Raw genomic sequence first — 19068 nt, 5'->3', positions numbered from 1 at the left:
TTCTGCTATAAAAACAAATTGAATGCTGAAACATGATGAATGTGGGAGGAAAGAGTTACCTGGAAGAGTAACTCTCAAAGCTCTCTCTCAGAGCTCTCTCTCTGGGGAGAAAGAACAGTGGCGGAACCTCCTGGGTGAGGAATCCCTGATTCCCAAACAACTCCACCCCATGTCCCTGGATGTCCTCCCCTCTGAGTAATGCGGACAGCCTTTTGGGGCTGTGATGATTCTATCTCCTATGAAGCCATCTGATGAAACTCTGATTTCACCAACCACTAGCACCCAGGAAGAGCCTGGTGTGACATAAGCTGAATGGAATAATTTTATGGGTTGAGGGGGGACTCTTTAGAAGCATCTAACTAGCATATTTTGGAGAAAAATTAACTGAAGCATTAGGAAAGGAAACTATGCCGTATGCCAAGCCCCCACCCACCGTTAATAGTATAAAAGGACCGCAGAGGAAGGAGAGACTCAAACCTGCCCACATCCACCTCCAGCAGCTTACCTGCTTTTCCATTACCTGTCCCAGCACCATGTCTTACAGTTGTTGCCTGCCCAGCCTGGGCTGCCGCACCAGCTGCTCCTCCCGGCCCTGTGTGCCCCCCAGCTGCCACAGCCACACGCTGCCTGGGGCCTGCAACATCCCTGCCAATGTGGGCAACTGCAACTGGTTCTGCGAGGGCTCCTTCAATGGCAGTGAGAAGGAGACCATGCAGTTCCTGAACGACCGCCTGGCCAGCTACCTGGAGAAGGTGCGTCAGCTGGAGCGGGACAACGCGGAGCTGGAGAACCTCATCCGGGAGCGGTCCCAGCAGCAGGAGCCCTTGCTGTGCCCCAGCTACCAGTCCTACTTCACGATCATCGAGGAGCTCCAGCAGAAGGTGAGGGGGTTGGCCACGTGGGGGGCCAGCAGCAGCTGGCTCTCTTTGAACAGTAAGACATTCTCAAGTTCAAGTGTACCTCATGAGATAAATTTCTTTTCAGATTCTGTGTGCCAAGGCTGAGAATGCCAGGCTGGTGGTGAACATTGACAATGCCAAGCTGGCCTCTGATGACTTCAGAAGCAAGTATGTTGAACTTCAAGGTCCCTATGGTTCTTTCATGGCCCTAGGGACCTACTATTGCCTGGAAGAGAGGAGAAAGCCATTTCTCCTCCTAGGGCTGGTTATGTAAAATCAGTTTCAAACAGAGACCTAGACTCATGTGCTGCCTGCTCTTTGGTCTATACTGGTCTTTTTGGAAGTGTTTCTTAAACCACAAAATTCAGAGATTGAAATGAATTGTTCTTTGGGAATTGATTTGATGGTATATTAGCTAACAAAACTGAGAGCACAGTGAGACACTTCATCTCATGCGTGCCTGTGGGCTCCTCGTGGTGTTAGGGTGAGTCAGGGAACCTCTCCAGCCTCTCCATGGACAGCTTGACTGAAACATATGGAAGAGAAGAGGCAGAAAGCTGTGTAAGTTCAAGAAGATTCAGGCCAATTCTACCCAAACAACACATGAGAGGGGAAGGTGGTTTTCTTTTCTGACTTATCCTCCCACTCTGATGCATGCAGGTACCAGACAGAGCAGTCCCTGAGGCGGCTGGTGGAGTCGGACATCAATAGCATACGCAGGATCCTGGATGAGCTGACACTCTGCAAGTCCGACCTGGAGTCCCAGGTGGAGTCCCTGAGGGAGGAGCTGATCTGCCTGAAGAAGAACCATGAGGAGGTATGAAACAAATTCACAAAAGCAGGCCTCAGAGCTAAGCTACTAGCACTGGGAATCAGGAGATGATTACTGTCTGGATCCCTGTTCTGGGACCCTTCTCTGAGGAACTCAAGGTATTCTCAGAGAGTGATGGTGCTACATCCATATCAAGGAGTGGAGTGAGCTGCTCATTCTCCAGTGGCTGGGTGAGGGTTAGGCAGGTGTTGGAATTACTGAGGAGGGGCATCATTCATTGAGCCCTGCTCTCTGCTCATCACTGCTAGGTCCTGAATTTGGTGGTGGAGATGGAGAGACAAAAAAGAAATAAGACATGGCCCTTTTCTTCAAAGAGCTCACAGTCTAGTATAGAAAGACAGTCATATAAACACAGTGATGTAAACAAGACAGAGTGAAACAAGTACCATTTGAGATGTACAAGCAGTATCCTCTAGAAATAATCCAGGCTGCCCAAGAGGAGATAGGGAACTCTTCTCAGATGCAAAGAGGAGGATTTCAGTACTTGGGTGTTTCAGTCTGAGGGAAGAGGTTGAACAAAGACACAGAAGTGGCAGGGCAGGGTGTATCTGGGTATGGCTGGGCATGCAGTACCTCCAAGGGTGTGGTGAAAGTGAAGACGTGACGGGAAGCGAGGAAGGACTTGCATATGCCAAGGAGTTTAGACTTAGTCTTGTAGAAGGTGTAAGGTTTCAGTTTCTATGGGACAGCAATTGATGTGATCCCTGTTGGTGTTTATTGCTATAAAATGTGTGTGTCACTCTTTGGAAATGATCAGAATATTCCTTTCAGTGCTTTTTGGGCAGTATTGTGCTCAGTTTCCTGGAGCAGGAAAATGGCAGATCCATTGCCGTAGGTTCATTGTTTCCCTTTTCTCCATCAGGAGGTCAACACCCTGCGCTCCCAGCTTGGAGACCGCCTCAACGTGGAGGTGGACGCTGCCCCTGCTGTGGACCTGAACCAGGTCCTGAACGAGACCAGGAGTCAGTATGAGGCCCTGGTGGAAACCAACCGCAGGGAAGTGGAGCAATGGTTCGCCACGCAGGTGGGCATCTAAGCACATGGCCACTCAGGACCCGAGGTGCCCCCAGGCCCTGGAGGCAGGATCTGATCCTTTCCCCACTTGGGTGTTTCAGACCGAGGAGCTGAACAAGCAGGTGGTATCCAGCGCAGAGCAGCTGCAGTCCTACCAGGCGGAGATCATCGAGCTGAGACGCACAGTCAACGCCCTGGAGATTGAGCTGCAGGCCCAGCACAACCTGGTGTGTATTGTTCAGCCCTGCTGGTGAGCGATGAGAAGTTGGGAGACAGAGTCCCAGGGATGTGTTTGGGGCCACACACTCTCCTTAGCTCTTGGAGCTTGTGACTTCCTTGGAATCCTATGAAGAAACCCTTTGAAGGAGCAGCTCTCTGACATTCCTGATCTTCCCCACCACAGCGAGACTCTCTGGAAAACACACTGACGGAGAGCGAGGCCCGCTACAGCTCCCAGCTGTCCCAGGTGCAGAGCCTGATCACCAACGTGGAGTCGCAGCTGGCGGAGATCCGCTGTGACCTGGAGCGGCAGAACCAGGAGTACCAGGTGCTGCTGGACGTGCGTGCCCGGCTAGAGTGTGAGATCAACACGTACCGGAGCCTCCTGGAGAGCGAGGACTGCAAGTGAGTATGGGGCAAAGAATGTCTGGGAAGAATGTGTACAGTGGGATATGGTAGGCACACAAATGGTGGCCATATTTTCAACTAGTCAGACAACACACATTAACTGTGTAGTGTGTGTCCAGTGATCTGTGATAGCTAAGCTAAGGGAGGCCAAAGGGAAGAGAAGAGCCCCTGCCTCAGGGGGCTAACAATGGAGGAGTGGTGGTAGGAGCTGGCCAGTCTTAGGAATAACATTTGTGGAAGGCACATTAAGTTCCAGGAGACCTCAAGTGTATGAGATAATATATTTGAAAAGGACAGTTTTTCCACCTCTGCACATGGCATTCTGGGAGAGAGAGAAGCATTTGGTAGTAATCAGAACTTGATTCTGGCCGGGTGCAATGGCTCATGCCTATAATCCCAGCACTTTGGGAGGTTGAGGCGGGTGGATCGCTTGAGGTCAGGAGTTCAAGACCATCCTGGCCAACATGGTGAAACCCCATCTCTATCAAAAATACAAAACATTAGCCAGGCATGGTGACGCATGCCTGTGATCCTAACTGCTTGGGAGGCTGAGGCAAGAGAATCACTTGACACTGGGAGGTGAAGTGAGCCTTGGCTCCCCCTTGCAGTGAGCCAAGATCGCGCCACTGCACTCCAGCTGTCTCAGAGCAAGACCCTGTCTCAAAAACAAAACAAAACAAAAAGAACTTGATTCCAACTAACTCCAACCACTGAGAATTCATAGGTTGTGTCATTAAGCCCAAGGTAGTATGTACATTAAAACTTCCTCCTAAAGCCATTCTAAACCTCCTTGTCCTTCTAGGCTCCCCTGCAACCCATGCGCCACCACCAATGCTAGTGGCAACTCCTGTGGACCCTGTGGCACCTCTCAAAAGTGTTGCTGTAATTGAAAAGCTTGTATCCTCTTTGAAGGCATCTACAGAGCCATTTAGATCAACCACAGGAAAGATCTTCAAGTCCTGACTTTTCTGGAGCTCAGCTGACATCAAGAAACCTCATCTTGCCTACTATGTTATTTCTAGAATGCTGAAAAGCTTTCCCCACCCAAGCAAAGACACACATCATCAACTTCCAATGTCTGGACAACTCCTTCCTGTTGAGGGTCGAGCCTCTTTGTTTCTAAAGACGTTCAACTCCCTGTAATCTGAGCTCCAGTTACTACTTTAGGGTGTTTCCTGAACGTACTGCATTTCCTGTTTTCCTTTCTTCTTTGGCATTCTCTGGAATGCAAGGAGAAGACTTCATTTACTTCCCAATAAACTTCATTTCTGTGGCATAGTAAATGTTTCTCATTCATATTCATGCATTGTAAATTACTCATCATGGCTGTTTCATAAAAATACCCCTTCATTAGGAGAATAGAATGAATTAGATGACTGAGCCAAGCCTTTATGCTTCACCAGAAACACTGATGTAGACAGGGAAGGACATTCTTTTGGGAGACTCCCACCCAGGGTAGGCCATGCAGGAAACCTGGCCTTCAATACCCATGCTTGCCTTGCCTTGACTACAGGGCCCTTGGCAATTTTGCAAATCCTCCCCAAACTTCACTGCTATCTCTGGCTCTCACCCTCATCAGAACAGAATGTTCTGCTTCTCTTTCTCCTAAATTGCCTGAAGAACCTACAGAAACTGCTTCTACAGAAACTGTTCAAAGAGCAGTGATTCTCTCCTCTCAACCTCTCTGCTACTCCTGCCTTGCTAATATAGATACCGGCTCCTCCCTTGAAATGCACCTTCATTGATTTCCACAACCCTGCACACTCTGGGTCTTCTTGAAATATCGCTAATTACCTGTTCTCTGTTGTCTTGTTAGCTGTCTTCCCCTTTTTGTCCCAAATGAAGGAAACACCTATATTCTCAGCCCTCCGTCTTGCTCTTTCTATGTCCCTGTTCATGTAGAACTAGCCCCTCTATGCTGATGACTCCCACATCTCTCTCTCTTCTCAGCTTGGTTTCCAGGTTTTCTGTTGCACATACGACAGTTTCACTTGGTATCAGGTCATTACATCATGTTTAATTGGACTAAAACGTATTTTTCCCAAACTGGTTCATCTTGCCGCCCACTTGTTATACCTGACATGTTGTCCTCCAAATAGGCCCTTTAAATGCAGTCCTTACCTTTCCCCTCTTCAAGTTTATTCTTTCCCCTAGATCTTTGCTCTTATCCATAATGTTCTTCCATAGCCTCTTTATCATTTCATTTTCTGTAATTCCAAGAAAGGCCAATGTTCATTAAGCATCTCCCCCAAAACATTAATCTTACTCCACACCCCACTTGCCTCATCTCTGAATTTTTAAAGCTTGCAATTTTATAGGCCACCATCTCAATTATCCATTTAATTTAATCCTATCTGATTGAGGCAACTACAATCAGTCATCTACTGTTTGTGCCGGATACTGTGGGCGGTACTGAGAAACACAAATAAGTGAATCCCAGTCTCGGCCCACAGCATGTCTTACAGTTTAGAGTGCATGAGACAAAGCTACAGTCATCATAGACAAATATCAGTGTGGCTCAAGAAACGAATAGATAAAGAATTATGAATTTCAGAGGTGTGAGAGAATGTCTTGTTGACTGCAGGCCCTTCAGAAGAGGCAATATCGTCACCTAATTAAAGCCTATGTAAACCATGGAATACTGTAAGTGGAATAAATAAGGAAGAGTAAAACTAATGAAAATTCATGAGGTTATTAAAACTTTATATACTTCCCATAGTTTCAACTTCAATCAACGATTACTGTGTGATATTAGCATAATTCTGAAATAAAGTTTGCTGGGAAATGCCTGGTCAGATGGGTGTGTGTAGGCCATAGAAGAGGGAAAGTTTTGGCCAGGCACAGTGGCTCACACCTGTAATCCCAGCACTTTGGGAGGCTGAGGCGGGTGGATCACGAGGTCAGGAGATCAAGACCATCCTGGCTAACACGGTGAAACCCCATCTCTAGTAAAAATACAAAAAAAAAGAAAAAAAAAATTAGCCAGGCGTGGTGGCACGCACCTGTAGTCCCAGCTACTCAGGAGGTTGAGGCAGGGGAATTGCTTGAACCCAGGAGGCAGAGGTTGCAGTGAGCCAAGATCGCGCCACTACACTCCAGCCTGGGTGATAGAGTGAGACTCCGTCTTAAAAAACAACAACAACAACAACAACAACAAAACGGAGAAGAGGAAACTTCCTGAGCATGAACTTTGCCTGGAGGAGTTATAAGGTTTGTTTAGAAACTGACAACCCAATTCCCAGCCTAGAACAGAGGGTAAGTGTGGTAATAGGAGATGAAACTGCAAGGTAATCAGGTAGGAGCATGTTTGGCAGTGCTCTGAATGATTATGCATGAGATTTTCTTGTAAGGGAGTTTGCCATATGATGTGTCTGGCTGCTGTGTACAGGTTGGGTTGTGAGGAGTCCTAGAAGCTGGATGAAATAGAAGGAAGATCAATTAGTAGGTGAGAGACAATAAAGACTGAGATAAGTGGAGGTGAGTGAGGCAGAAGAGGGGTAGATTTTAGAGGCATGGCTTAAATATGGAAGCTGAGTAGAGGTAGAGGAACAATGGAAAGAGAAGGAAGGAAACTAGTACTGATCACACACTGTATTAGTCAGGGTTGTCCAGAGAAATAGAAACAGTAGGCTATATATAGATACACAGAAAAAGATTTATTATGAGGAATTAGCTCATGTGATTATGGAGGCTGAGAAGTCCCACAATCTGCTGTCTTCAAGGTGGAGGCCCAGGAAAGCCAGTGGTATAGTTCCAATCCAAACCCAAAGGACTGAGAATCAGGAAGGCTGATGGTGTGAGTCCTGGTTTGAGACTGAAGCCTCAAGAACTGGGAGCATTGATGTTAGAGGGCAGGAGAAGATGGATGTCCCAGCTCAGCTCCATTCTCATTGGGAGTGCAGGACTGAGTGTAAGAGAAACAATGACGGCTCTGGAGAGGGTTTGTGGAACTAGCCCCTGAGTTCCATTTTGAGGTGCCTGTATCTGTTTTTTCTCAGCATAGCTTACTACTGACCTGGCCTATTCTCCAGACCCTCTCCTGCTTCTCCCTTAAGGGTCAATAAGAGATAAATAATTTGCCTTTCTTTTGCCTTTTAGTTCTATTTGACTACCCACATTAGAGGACACCTGCCCACATTGGTGAGGGTGATCTTTACTCACTCTTCTGATTCAAATGCTGATCTCTTTTAGAAACACCTTCACAGACATAACCAGAAATAATGTTTTACCAGCTATCTGGGCATCCCTTGGCCCAGTCAAGTTGATACATTAAATTAACCATCACAAACACCTACTATGGGTCTGAAGATTTTCAGCCTGAGAAAATGAAACAACAATGAGTCTCCATTGGAGAGACCTGGAGAAGAATGACTAGATATGAGGGAGATGTCAGAGAGCTGGGTAAATAAAGATGATAATTAGAGCTATATCAATTGTTAAGACTGTCCAATGGAGGCTAGCAGGGCATAGAAGAACCTTGAGGACCAGTGATAGAAACCATAGAGTTGACCTGGGGCTCTCCAAAGTCCTTGATGTGAGGTTCAGCCTTGCTTTTGCCAGATCTTGAGGACAGAGATGACATCTGTTTACAAGCAGTTTGAGAGAGAAGTGGAGAAGCACCTTAAATGACACAGAAGTCAAAAGAATTTGGAGCTTTAATGAAAGAGTTATCAGTAGCATCCAGGACAAGGACGGTGAGAATAAGACAAACCTACTGTTAAAGCAGCGGGGAGACTCCTGGTGACTAAAAAGAGAACAGGGTCTATGGGATGCTGAGAGAAGAAGCTATATTTCCATGTTTTTTCATGTCTGTCTCAAATCACCAACGTGATCACTACGTGGTAGTGAGCGTAATGCAAAAGTTCAACACAACACATTTGTACTCAGCTGACTTTGCTTTATCTTCTGTGTACTGTCAAAAGGTCTTAGCATCTGCCCTCTCCCCTGATCTGCAGAGCAGGATACATATATAGGTTTTCATTCCGTCTCTGAGTGGGCCCTGGATCTAACTTTCTCAGGAAGACTAGCACCATTAAATTACATCGTCCTGGATTGTGTCATGCTCTTGTCTATTCTAGACTGAGTTGATAGTCTAGAGTAGTCAAAAACATAGCACAGATCTTGTGGGAGCTGAATTATGAGAACACATGGACACAGAGAGGGGAACAACACACACTGGGGCCTTTTGAAGGGCAGAAGGTGGGAGGAGGGAGAGGATAAGGAAAAATAACTAACGGATACTAGGCTTAATACCTGGGTAATGAAGTAATCTGTAGAACAAACTCTCATGACACAAGTTTATCTATGTAACAAACCTGCACTTGTATCCCTGAACTTAAAATAAAAGTTAAAAAAACACATAGCATCGATGAACTTTACATTTTTCTGACTTGGCTTGGTCCCTGAAGACTGCAAGATTCCATTCCCATTGGGAGTCCAGGACTGAGTGTAAGAGAAACAACAGTGGCTCTGGAGAGGGTTTGTAGAACTAGCTCCTGAGTTCCATTTTGAGGTGTTTGTATCTGTTTTTGATCAGCCTAACTTACTGCTGACCTGGCTCATTCTTCAGCCCCTCTCCTGCTTGTCCCTTATTAGAAGCCCCGTTGAACAGGGCCAAACCTGTTGGCTTAGCTCCTGAATTACCCCTTCAATTTCTCCTCTCAGTGTCCTGAGGCTGGAGGATTGATAAATTGGCAACAGTTGCCTTTATGGAACAGGTTGTGGAAGCCCTATCTTCTGCTCTTCTAGGAAACTCTAACGGACTGGCCTAAAACCATGGGCTGGGGTTGGTATTGGACAGTGTTTCTGTTTTTCTAATTCCCCTCTGGGATCCCTCTTTGGCAAGAAGTCCGTCTTCTTGCTCTGTGTGCATGCAGTGATACAGCTCCTGGCCTCTCCTTCTCATTTGTACACATTAAAACATAATTAATTTTCAAGTAGCCCAGCGTTACTTTGTATTTCTAAAATAATGCATTTTACATTTCTCATGGTGAGAATTTCAAGCACCAGAGCCTGGACATTGGAGAAGATAGCTTTGGGAAGAAGGAGGGAGGCCTCCTAATGCCTTTGAAGTTCCACAACAAGGAAGGTGGCCTCAGCAGAAGACCTGTCCTATGTCCACTCCATGGTTAAGCATCGCTGGTAGGTTTACATGTACTCTCTTCTATGGAAATAGCCTGGGCTTCCATAATAAATAGCATCCTTAAACCTCAACTGCAATTTGCTCATATCTTAAGACCAGAAGCCTCAACCACATCATCTGCCGCAATTACGTGGGCATAAAACCTTTCAGTTTGTTAGGATTTGATTTGCTCATCATGTTTAATGAAGGGCCATTGAACAGAGACAATAGCATCACCCACGTAAAGGTAAGAATTCGCAGTACACAGCAAGTGGAGTAAGTAAAAAGCAATTGCCTTCCAGACTTTGTGAGAAGCTAATTGAAACTTGGCTGTTTTCTCAAAAGACCCAAGTTCTTCCAACTATTAGTATACAATGGCCAAGTAGCTGTGCAGAAATCATAGTTACTTTTACTTAAGATGTGGGAATAGTTGTGTTTTCCAAACTCTAACCTCCACTTTTAAAGACACAAGGATACTTATCTCTGGATTATTCCACTGTGACTGAGGTAGAAGCTATAGCAATGGTTATAGGGATCCCCATGGACACATTTACTAGTCTGTGACACACTATTCCTTTCCTTTTCTTTAAAAAGTGCCGTTGTCAGATTTTTCTCTTTTGAAGCTTGGGGCATAGAAGAAGGAGAGAAGAACACAAGGTAATTAGAGAAAAGCTAATGAATTCAGCTGTTTGCTTTATGTTATTTGATCTCATCCAATAGGACTTTAATCGGCTTGGTACTGATTTTAAACGAATATGCCCATGCCACATCTCACTGATGGTGGAATCATTTTAAAGGTAGAGATTCAGACAAGGCACGGTGGCTCACTCCTGTAATCCCAACACTTTGGGAGGCCGAGGAGGATGGATCACCTGAGATCAGGAGATTGAGACCAGCCTGGGCAACATTGGGAAACCTGTCTCTACTAAAAATACAAAAATTAGCCAGGCACATTACAGGTGGTACGCACCTGTAATCCCAGCTACTAGGGAGGGTGAGACAGGAGAATCGCTTGAACCTGGGAGGTGGAGATTGCAGTGAGCCGAGATTGCACAACTGCACTGTAGCCTGGGCAATAGAGCAGCAGAGCGAGACTCCGTCTCCAAAAAAAAAAAAAAAAAAAAAAAAAGAAATAAAATAAAAATAAAAATAAAAAAGTAGAGATTCGGGCAGGAGGGGCAGAAAGTTGTGGATTGTGATTGTAGAGGAAGATATCAGTACCTTCAATGCATTCACCCTGGAAGACCACATGTTTGCCCCAAAGCTGCTGTCCTAAGCATATTTGAAGCTTCTCCTTGGAAATGACTTCCAGAGTCACCCAAGAAAATGCACATTATTATTTTGCAGTCACAACGTGTTTCTGACCCATTAAAGATGCTATGCAGCTTGGTTATTCACCCTACGCACTAGGTGTGGTTTCAAATGACATCTGGCTGGTTCCAAAAATAAACACACCCTTAGAAGATGAAGACTGGCCTTCAATGAGGATAACCAAAAGAATGTGTCCCAGGCTGTGAGGGCAAGTTTGAAGGAAGGGTGATCTGAGAAATGGCAGATCTCCTGTAGGAAAAGAATTCTTGTATGGCAAGACTTAATATGTAGCTTCCAAAAGGAACAACTTGGAGTAGTATCTTCCAGAATTTGAGCACTGATAGATTAAACATAAAATCCTCATATTTCCTACCTCCATCTGGAACGCATGAGAGCAGAGCATCTGCTTGCCAAAATGTGCCAATGGTCATAAAATGCCACTTCACACACATGACATAGTGGTGGCTTTGCAGGGCCATATACTTTGGAGAACTAGGCTTGGATATTTCTCCATCAGATTAACCAAGGGTTTCCTTTTTTTTTTTTTTTCAAGCTTCTAGTGGGTACAATGCATTTTCACTTAGTAAACTTCCTTCTATCAGCATAGAAGTGACTTTTGGTTCTTTAATAAGTAAAAAACAGGCTTGTTATTTTGTGGCCCATTCTAATTTAGGATATTGTCAGCACTGATTGAATTCAGTGGAGCTCAATCTGTATTTCTGCATTATTGCATCTCAGTACTGAAAAGATTGGAAGAGAGAGACACGTAATATGAAAGAGTGTGGACATTAGAATTACAGACATCTGTTTTGAATCCGGGCTCCATCACGTAGGAGCTCTGTGACCTTGGGAGACCTCTCAGAGGCTTGGTGTCCTTATCTACAAACCCTTGCAGCATTTTGAGAGGACTGAAGGAGCTGGTGCATATGAGGTGTCTGGCACAGTGCCTGGTGCACAGTGGAGACTCAGCAAGCAGGACCAATCACCAGTGACAGAGTCACACTGTGCACGGGCATGCAGCACAGTGCTTCATGCAGAGTAGGTGCTCCCAAAATTTTAGTTTTCTTAAAGTTCTTGTGAACACTGAATACTAGTAGAAACAGAGGTGGGTGGCTTCCTGCAGCCCCATAAGAAGAGGGTAGAGTTGCCTCCATCTGCCTGGATGGAACTGCAAAGGGATCCTGAGCCAATGGCCTTATAAGTCCTTTCTGAGGTCGGCTTCCAGGATTCCCTATCACATAGTCTAGTTTCTAGATGGGTTTCCTCACATGGCGTTTCTCACAGAGTCTTAATTGAGTACGAACTGGATGAGACACAAGCCTTTCCTCATTTAGGAGAAAGAGGCACTGACGTGCTCCCTACTCTGGGGACAGGGCCCAGCTGTCACTCTAGCTCAACGTCCCATGGATGAGCGCTGCTGTGGGCAAGGTTGGTCACTTTGAAGCCAAACCATGAAGCTCTTACTTAACCAATCAGCATGTTTTGTGAGGAGTCCTGACTTAGCAAGAAGCCAGAGTAAAACATTTTATGAGGTATAGGACTCAGGTGAATTGGCTAAATAACAAATGGAAAAATCAGCAAAGGAGGTAAAAAGGGGGAATGCTTGACACGGTTGCCACACCCACTGCTGACAGAATATAAAGCCCTGGAGAGGACCAGGGCTCATCCCAGGGAAAAGGAATCAGGTTTTGAAACTGACTTCCAGAGCTCCACTTCCTCCCTGCACCATGCCCTACAACTTCTGCCTGCCCAGCCTGAGCTGCCGCACCAGCTGCTCCTCCCGGCCCTGCGTGCCCCCCAGCTGCCACGGACGCACCCTACCCGGGGCCTGCAACATCCCTGCCAATGTGAGCAACTGCAACTGGTTCTGCGAGGGCTCCTTCAATGGCAGCGAGAAGGAGACCATGCAGTTCCTGAACGACCGTCTGGCCAGCTACCTGGAGAAGGTGCGTCAGCTGGAGCGGGACAACGCGGAGCTGGAGAACCTCATCCGGGAGCGGTCCCAGCAGCAGGAGCCCTTGCTGTGCCCCAGCTACCAGTCCTACTTCAAGACCATTGAGGAGCTTCAGCAGAAGGTGAGGAGGTGGGCCCCACACTGCCAGCTTAATGAACTACTTATCTATATTTAACATACTAACCTGTGAATGGATCTAAGTCTGTTCACAGTAATGCTGAGAATGGTAAAGACATGGATTCACTGGCTTAGGTATGACATCAAGTAGTCTTAGAAAATCTGTTGTAGAACCACAAGGGAAGGATGCAGGCTGGTGTTAGAGTGAAGCATTAGACCAAAATCAGTCATAACAATCTTATATGACTTCTTACTCCAAACTGGAATATCTGATTTTTTGGTTTGATTATGATATCCTGGTTTTGTTTTCAGAGCATTATAGCATTTTTAAAAAGTATGCACCTGATTTATTTTCTATGCTAAGAATTTCCTAAGTAAATCTCCAAATATTTAAAGCCTTTCAAAGCTTCAGCAAAAGATAGCGTTTATGGCAACACAAGAGAGTCGTTGACTCCAGCAGTATCTACAGACATATGGACCATCCTCTAGAGCAGCCATGTATACAGATGACAATATTGGTCCATCCATTCTGGAGGAGAAGTGGATATAAGTAAAGAGTCCACAGAGAATTGGGACTGGATACCTGGTGTAGGTTAGGGAGGGATCCCAGAAGAGGCAATATCTGAGTAGGGTTTGAAGGATGAGTGGGAGTTTATATCCAATTGTACAAGCCCTTGATTCTTGGAGGGAATTGACTGTCCACTGTTCTGTAGATCTGGAAAAGCAGATGCCAGGAAAGGGTTGTGCTATTTGAATATCATTCATTTATTTACCCAGAGTTGGAGAGTATTAGGCACAGTGCTGGGATGGGGGATAATATACTGAGTAAAATGGTCTCTTTCCTTCAGGAGCTCACAGTCTAACAGGGCAGATAGATGTGGAAACAAAATGATCACACAAAGGTCATAAGAAGTGTTATCGATTAAGTATGTGGGTTACACAAGGGGTCCTGCTAGTGGGTGAGGGCATTCTGGGTAGAGCAAGAAGCTTTTTGCCAACGCATGAACAAGGGCAATATGAGGGGAGAGTGGAGAGAAGTCAGCAGGTGGAACAAAGTTGGTATGTGTGTGGGATAACCAACTTGTTCTGGCTTGCCTGGGACTTTTCCCATTTTAGCATCCCAGGAAACCCTCAGTCCTGAGTAAACTGGGATGATTGGTCACCCAACCCTTGGGTGACCCTTGGATGCCCAGTAACCTCAATTATTGCAGGAAGTCAGAAGCAGATAAGAATAGAATTCATGATGAATTCACATTGGTTGTCCTGGTTTTGAAATGGTCAGTTTTATGATCAAATCCTCCTTTTATCCCAGAGCTGAAAATCTGGAAGGACTCAAAGCTATTTGGGAGGAACGTGGCTGAAAGAAAATAGCATTTCACTTTAAGGCACAAGGCATTTCTTGGTATAACCCATTTCATGATTAATCCTATCCCCAGATCCTGTGCAGCAAGTCTGAGAATGCCAGGCTGGTGGTGCAGATCGACAATGCCAAGCTGGCTGCAGATGACTTCAGAACCAAGTAAGATTTTCCTAACCATCACAGCGGTCTCATAATGGACAGGCTGAATTGCAAAGTGATGAGCTCCCTATCCTGGAAGGGTGGAAGCAGAAATTTCTGGATGATATTGGGAGGATTCTTGTATTGGGTTAGGATTAGGTTAAATGTCAAAGCCTCTTTAATAGGTGCTCAGATTCTGTGTTTTAAGGTTTTTTTTTTTTTTTTTTTTTTTGAGATGGAGTCTTCCTCTCTTATCCAGGCTGGAGTGCAGTGATGCGATCTTGGCTCACTGCAACCTCCGCATCCCGGGTTCAAGCGATTCTCCTGCCTCAGCCTTCCTAGTAGCTGGGATTACAGGCATGTGCCACCAGGCCCAGCCAATTTTTGTATTTTTAGTGGAGACGGGGTTTTACCATGTTAGCCAGGCTGGTCTTGAACTCCTGACCTCAAGTGATCCACCCACCTCAGCATCCCAAAGTGCTGGGATTACAGGCATGAGCCACTGTGCGCAGCCCTGTGCTTTAAGTTTGATTGTAAGACAACATCCATTCTTCCTTCTTTTCAACCCAATGTCTGGACTAAGTTTAAAAGTGATTTTCACATTGATCTCTTTGTATACGTTAGTCACTGTCAACCCACCAAAAAGAAGTTATTAAACCACAAAAACAGGAGGCAAAATCCATTTCCTTTCAGAGAATCAATCAATACTTTTAGGTATGACCATTATTACAATCATGAGAATCCTTTGCATTTTCCTGGAATCTTACAGTTTACAATATAATTTTACCTATATCATCTTCAGTCCAACCCTGTGAGGTGTTAGTTTTGTCTTCATTTTACAGTTGAGGAAATCAAGGCTCAGAGAGATTAAAGTATCTATCTACAGTCATTCAATGACAAGACTGGCTCTAACTGACTCTGAATTCAGTGTTTCTTCCACAACACTAAATTGTTTCTTGGCAAGGCTGGAAAGGATGGCAGGACAACCTGGAGCAGGCTTACGAAGGGCGCTGATTCACTTGAGATGGCAAAAACAGCAGGGCTTAGTTGACAGCAACTTGTAAACAAGATTTTTAGAACAAATGCAGTTCATGTTAGACTAAACTATCCACAGGCATCCCACCAATACCTTTTATGTGTGTCTCAGTGACAAAATAGGCCTTCTCACTCAGTACAGGAGTATTTTCTCCCTTAATATTTTTAAAATTCAAAATATTTCAAAATATAATAAAATTGACTAAGTCAGCCAAGTAAAGCCTAGGAAACAAAGACTTTTTTTTGTTTTTTTGACCTCTTTTGACCTCTGGCTGTGTGTGCAGGTACCAGACGGAGCTGTCCCTGAGGCAGCTGGTGGAGTCTGACATCAACAGTCTGCGCAGGATTCTGGATGAGCTGACCCTGTGCAGGTCTGACCTGGAGGCCCAGGTGGAGTCCCTGAAGGAGGAACTGCTGTCCCTCAAGCAGAACCATGAGCAGGTAAGAGTCCTAGCCCCCAATATCCCAATACTGAGAGCTCTGTGATCCCCCTGAATAGGATAAGGTAGGTCTTGATTTGCTAAGCACCCTAGACCTAACAACATTTTGCTGGTTGCTCAAAACATACTTTGGGACTTGTTGGGGAATGAGTGACAGCTTCCCTTTTTTACATAAAGGAGTGTGGTAAGCTGACCTATTTCCCCTTGGGACCCAGACATGTATGGCTGAAAGATCACACAAATATCTTTAAACTACTGTCTACTGTTTGATGCTATCTATTAGCTTCTGAAGAAGTGCCGTGTTAAAGACCGAGACTGGAAGGAGATAGAAAATATTCTTATACTCTGTTTCATCTAGATAACTAGAACTCAAGCTGGATGAATGGATGGATGGATGAATGGATGGATGGATGAACTGAGCGATGGGAAAAACAGAAGAAATGAAATAACTCAAATAATGGTTGACTCAGATCTCATGGCTGAATGCAATACAGGAAATCAGATGCATGTCTCAAACATTAGATGTTTTCATGATGAAAACATGTGTCATACTCTAGTAGTATCCCATGAAATAAATAGGAGGAACGAAACCTGGTTTCTCTATATTTAAGTAGCAACAATTGTAAGCCAATTATCATGCCAGGCTTATCACTGAGCAAAGGGGAAATAAAAAAGAAATGATAGAATCTTGGATTGGGTAGAAATACTAGCAATCATTTAGTGAAGCAGCCTCATCATACAGATGAGGGAAGGGATTCAGAGAAGAGGCCAGAATCTCCAGAGGTGGCAGCTGGGCTTCAACTCATGTTTCCTAAGTTGCAATGCAATCCTCTTCCCATTATATTGAACTGCCTCAAAGAGGTTATTGATAGACTTCTTTCTGTGGGTTTATTTCTTCCCTTTTCTCCATTAGGAGGTCAACACCTTGCGCTGCCAGCTTGGAGACCGCCTCAATGTGGAGGTGGATGCTGCCCCTGCTGTGGACCTGAACCAGGTCCTGAACGAGACCAGGAGTCAGTATGAGGCCCTGGTGGAAACCAACCGCAGGGAAGTGGAGCAATGGTTCGCCACGCAGGTGGGCATCTAAGCACATGGCCACTCAGGAACTGAGGCCCACCCTATGGCCCCGGAGGCAGGGTCTGATCCTTTCTCCCCTTGGGTGTTTCAGACCGAGGAGCTGAACAAGCAGGTGGTATCCAGCGCAGAGCAGCTGCAGTCCTACCAGGCGGAGATCATTGAACTGAGACGCACGGTCAACGCCCTGGAGATTGAGCTGCAGGCCCAGCACAACCTGGTGTGTATTGTTCAGCCCTGCTGGTGAATGATGGGAAGTTGGGAGGCAGAGTCCTGGGGACATCCTTGGGGCCACACACTCTCCTTAGCTCCTTGGAACTTGTGAGTTTTTTGGAACTCCATGGAGGAACCCTACAAGGAGCAGCTCTCTGACATTCCTGATCTTCCCCACCACAGCGAAACTCTCTGGAAAACACGCTGACGGAGAGCGAGGCCCGCTACAGCTCCCAGCTGTCCCAGGTGCAGAGCCTGATCACCAACGTGGAGTCGCAGCTGGCGGAGATCCGCTGTGACCTGGAGCGGCAGAACCAGGAGTACCAGGTGCTGCTGGACGTGCGTGCCCGGCTAGAGTGTGAGATCAACACGTACCGGAGCCTCCTGGAGAGCGAGGACTGCAAGTGAGTACCTGGTGGGCGGCACCCCTGCAAGGCACAGTCACTATTCTACTGTAGGATAGAACAGGGACTTTGAAGATAAAGTTTCAGATGCCAACCTGTCTGTAGAGGCCAGAGTTTTATATTACAGCTGTGGGAAGTATTGGATATTTATTGCTAACATTACCCGGGCTAAATATATTTTCTTTTATAAAAGATAGACATGGGACTTGACTGCTTCCTCCAGCAGAGATTTTTTGGATGCTGATGGGCAAATAAATCTTTCTATCTTCAAGACTGTCTTGTCACCACAAAAAGGAAAACAAAACTGTAACAATGATCACTTTTTCTGATTTAAATGGAACTTTCAAATCCTCCATTTCATTAATTCTTGTTAGAATCATCTGAGGCAGCAGAATGGGACTCATTATCACCATCTTATAGATGAGCATTTGAGTGTCAATAGGGATGATGATCAATCACTATCAATACGGCAATTGCCAGCGAACATAATATTTTTACGAACACAATCTTGTGGAATTTTCATAATCCTGTGTGGTTGGTACTACCAGTCCTACCTTACAGGTGGGAAAGCTGAGGCTTAGAAGGAGGAAGTGACTTTCTTGTGTGTCCAGGGTCATAGAAGGAAGGCTGGCATTCCACCTTACATGTTCTTTGCTCATTTCTGCCATTGTATCAGAACTCTGTAGAAGAAGTGATCCAAACAAGGCATGGCTTCCTAGGACATCAGAGAACGATTTCTGCTTGTTTCTATGTCTCTTTGGGTTGAGCCTCCCTTGTTTGAATCACCCTTCTCATGCTGACAGTATAATGCTTCTGCATCCCAGGTTGCCCTCCAACCCCTGCGCCACCACCAATGCATATGAAAAGTCCATTGGATCCTGTGTCACCAATGCTTGTGGTCCTCGTTCCCGCTGTGGGCCCTGCAACACCTTTGGGTGCTAGATACTCTGGGGCCAGCAGGAGTATAGCATGAAGACAGAACTACCATCGATGGGCCAGTTCCACATCTCCGACAACCATCAGCCACCAGACCCCACCCCGAGGCATCACCACAAATTATGGTCTGGAAGGAGAACAAATGCTCAGCGTTTGGGTCTGACTCTGAACCTAGGCCCACTTGATCCTCCTCACCCCAAGCCCTTCTCCTGTACTCAGTTTGGGTTCTGATGGTCAGAGGTTGGAGCTGTGACAGTGGCATACGAGGTGTTTTGTTCTCTCTGCTGCTTCTACCTTTATTGCAGTTCCCCAAATCGCCTAATAAACTTTCCTCTTGCAAAGCAGACATGATTCTCATTTGTATTCATTATTTTCAAAGTGTTGACTCTCTGTGTGCTTCTTATAAAGCCACTTGAAAGCAGAAGGTGGACTTTATAGGTTAATCATCTCCTAAAAGGTCTTCATCACCTTCATTAACATTCATTAAGCACAGAGAGTCCCAGCATCCACTTAGGCCAGCATAAAACAAGTGGGATCACTAGGACAAGAGGCCTCATCTGAATATGATAAACATATTTCTCATGGGACCTTAC

At 45.6% G+C, this 19068-nt stretch overlaps 2 protein-coding genes across 2 annotated transcripts; both read left to right on the top strand.

Moving 5' to 3' along the window:
- Nucleotides 1–472: 472 nt before the first annotated feature.
- On the top strand, nt 473–4650 carry LOC105472163 (keratin, type I cuticular Ha4). Its single transcript, XM_011725180.2, has 7 exons — nt 473–881; nt 985–1067; nt 1560–1716; nt 2594–2755; nt 2847–2972; nt 3149–3369; nt 4175–4650. The coding sequence occupies exons 1-7, from the start codon at nt 534–536 to the stop codon at nt 4260–4262; spliced, it is 1185 nt and encodes a 394-aa protein (XP_011723482.2). The 5' UTR covers nt 473–533; the 3' UTR covers nt 4263–4650.
- A 7818-nt stretch (nt 4651–12468) lies between these two features.
- Nucleotides 12469–18819, top strand: LOC105472164 (keratin, type I cuticular Ha3-II). The gene is made up of 7 exons (XM_011725181.3): nt 12469–12879; nt 14312–14394; nt 15693–15849; nt 16762–16923; nt 17017–17142; nt 17319–17539; nt 18364–18819. The coding sequence occupies exons 1-7, from the start codon at nt 12532–12534 to the stop codon at nt 18479–18481; spliced, it is 1215 nt and encodes a 404-aa protein (XP_011723483.1). The 5' UTR covers nt 12469–12531; the 3' UTR covers nt 18482–18819.
- Nucleotides 18820–19068: the final 249 nt, after the last annotated feature.

This window comes from Macaca nemestrina, chromosome 17 (assembly GCF_043159975.1).
Source record: "Macaca nemestrina isolate mMacNem1 chromosome 17, mMacNem.hap1, whole genome shotgun sequence".
Taxonomy (NCBI): domain Eukaryota; kingdom Metazoa; phylum Chordata; class Mammalia; order Primates; family Cercopithecidae; genus Macaca; species Macaca nemestrina.
Note: the sequence above shows the minus strand (reverse complement) of the source record. Positions and strands in the feature narration are given on the sequence as shown.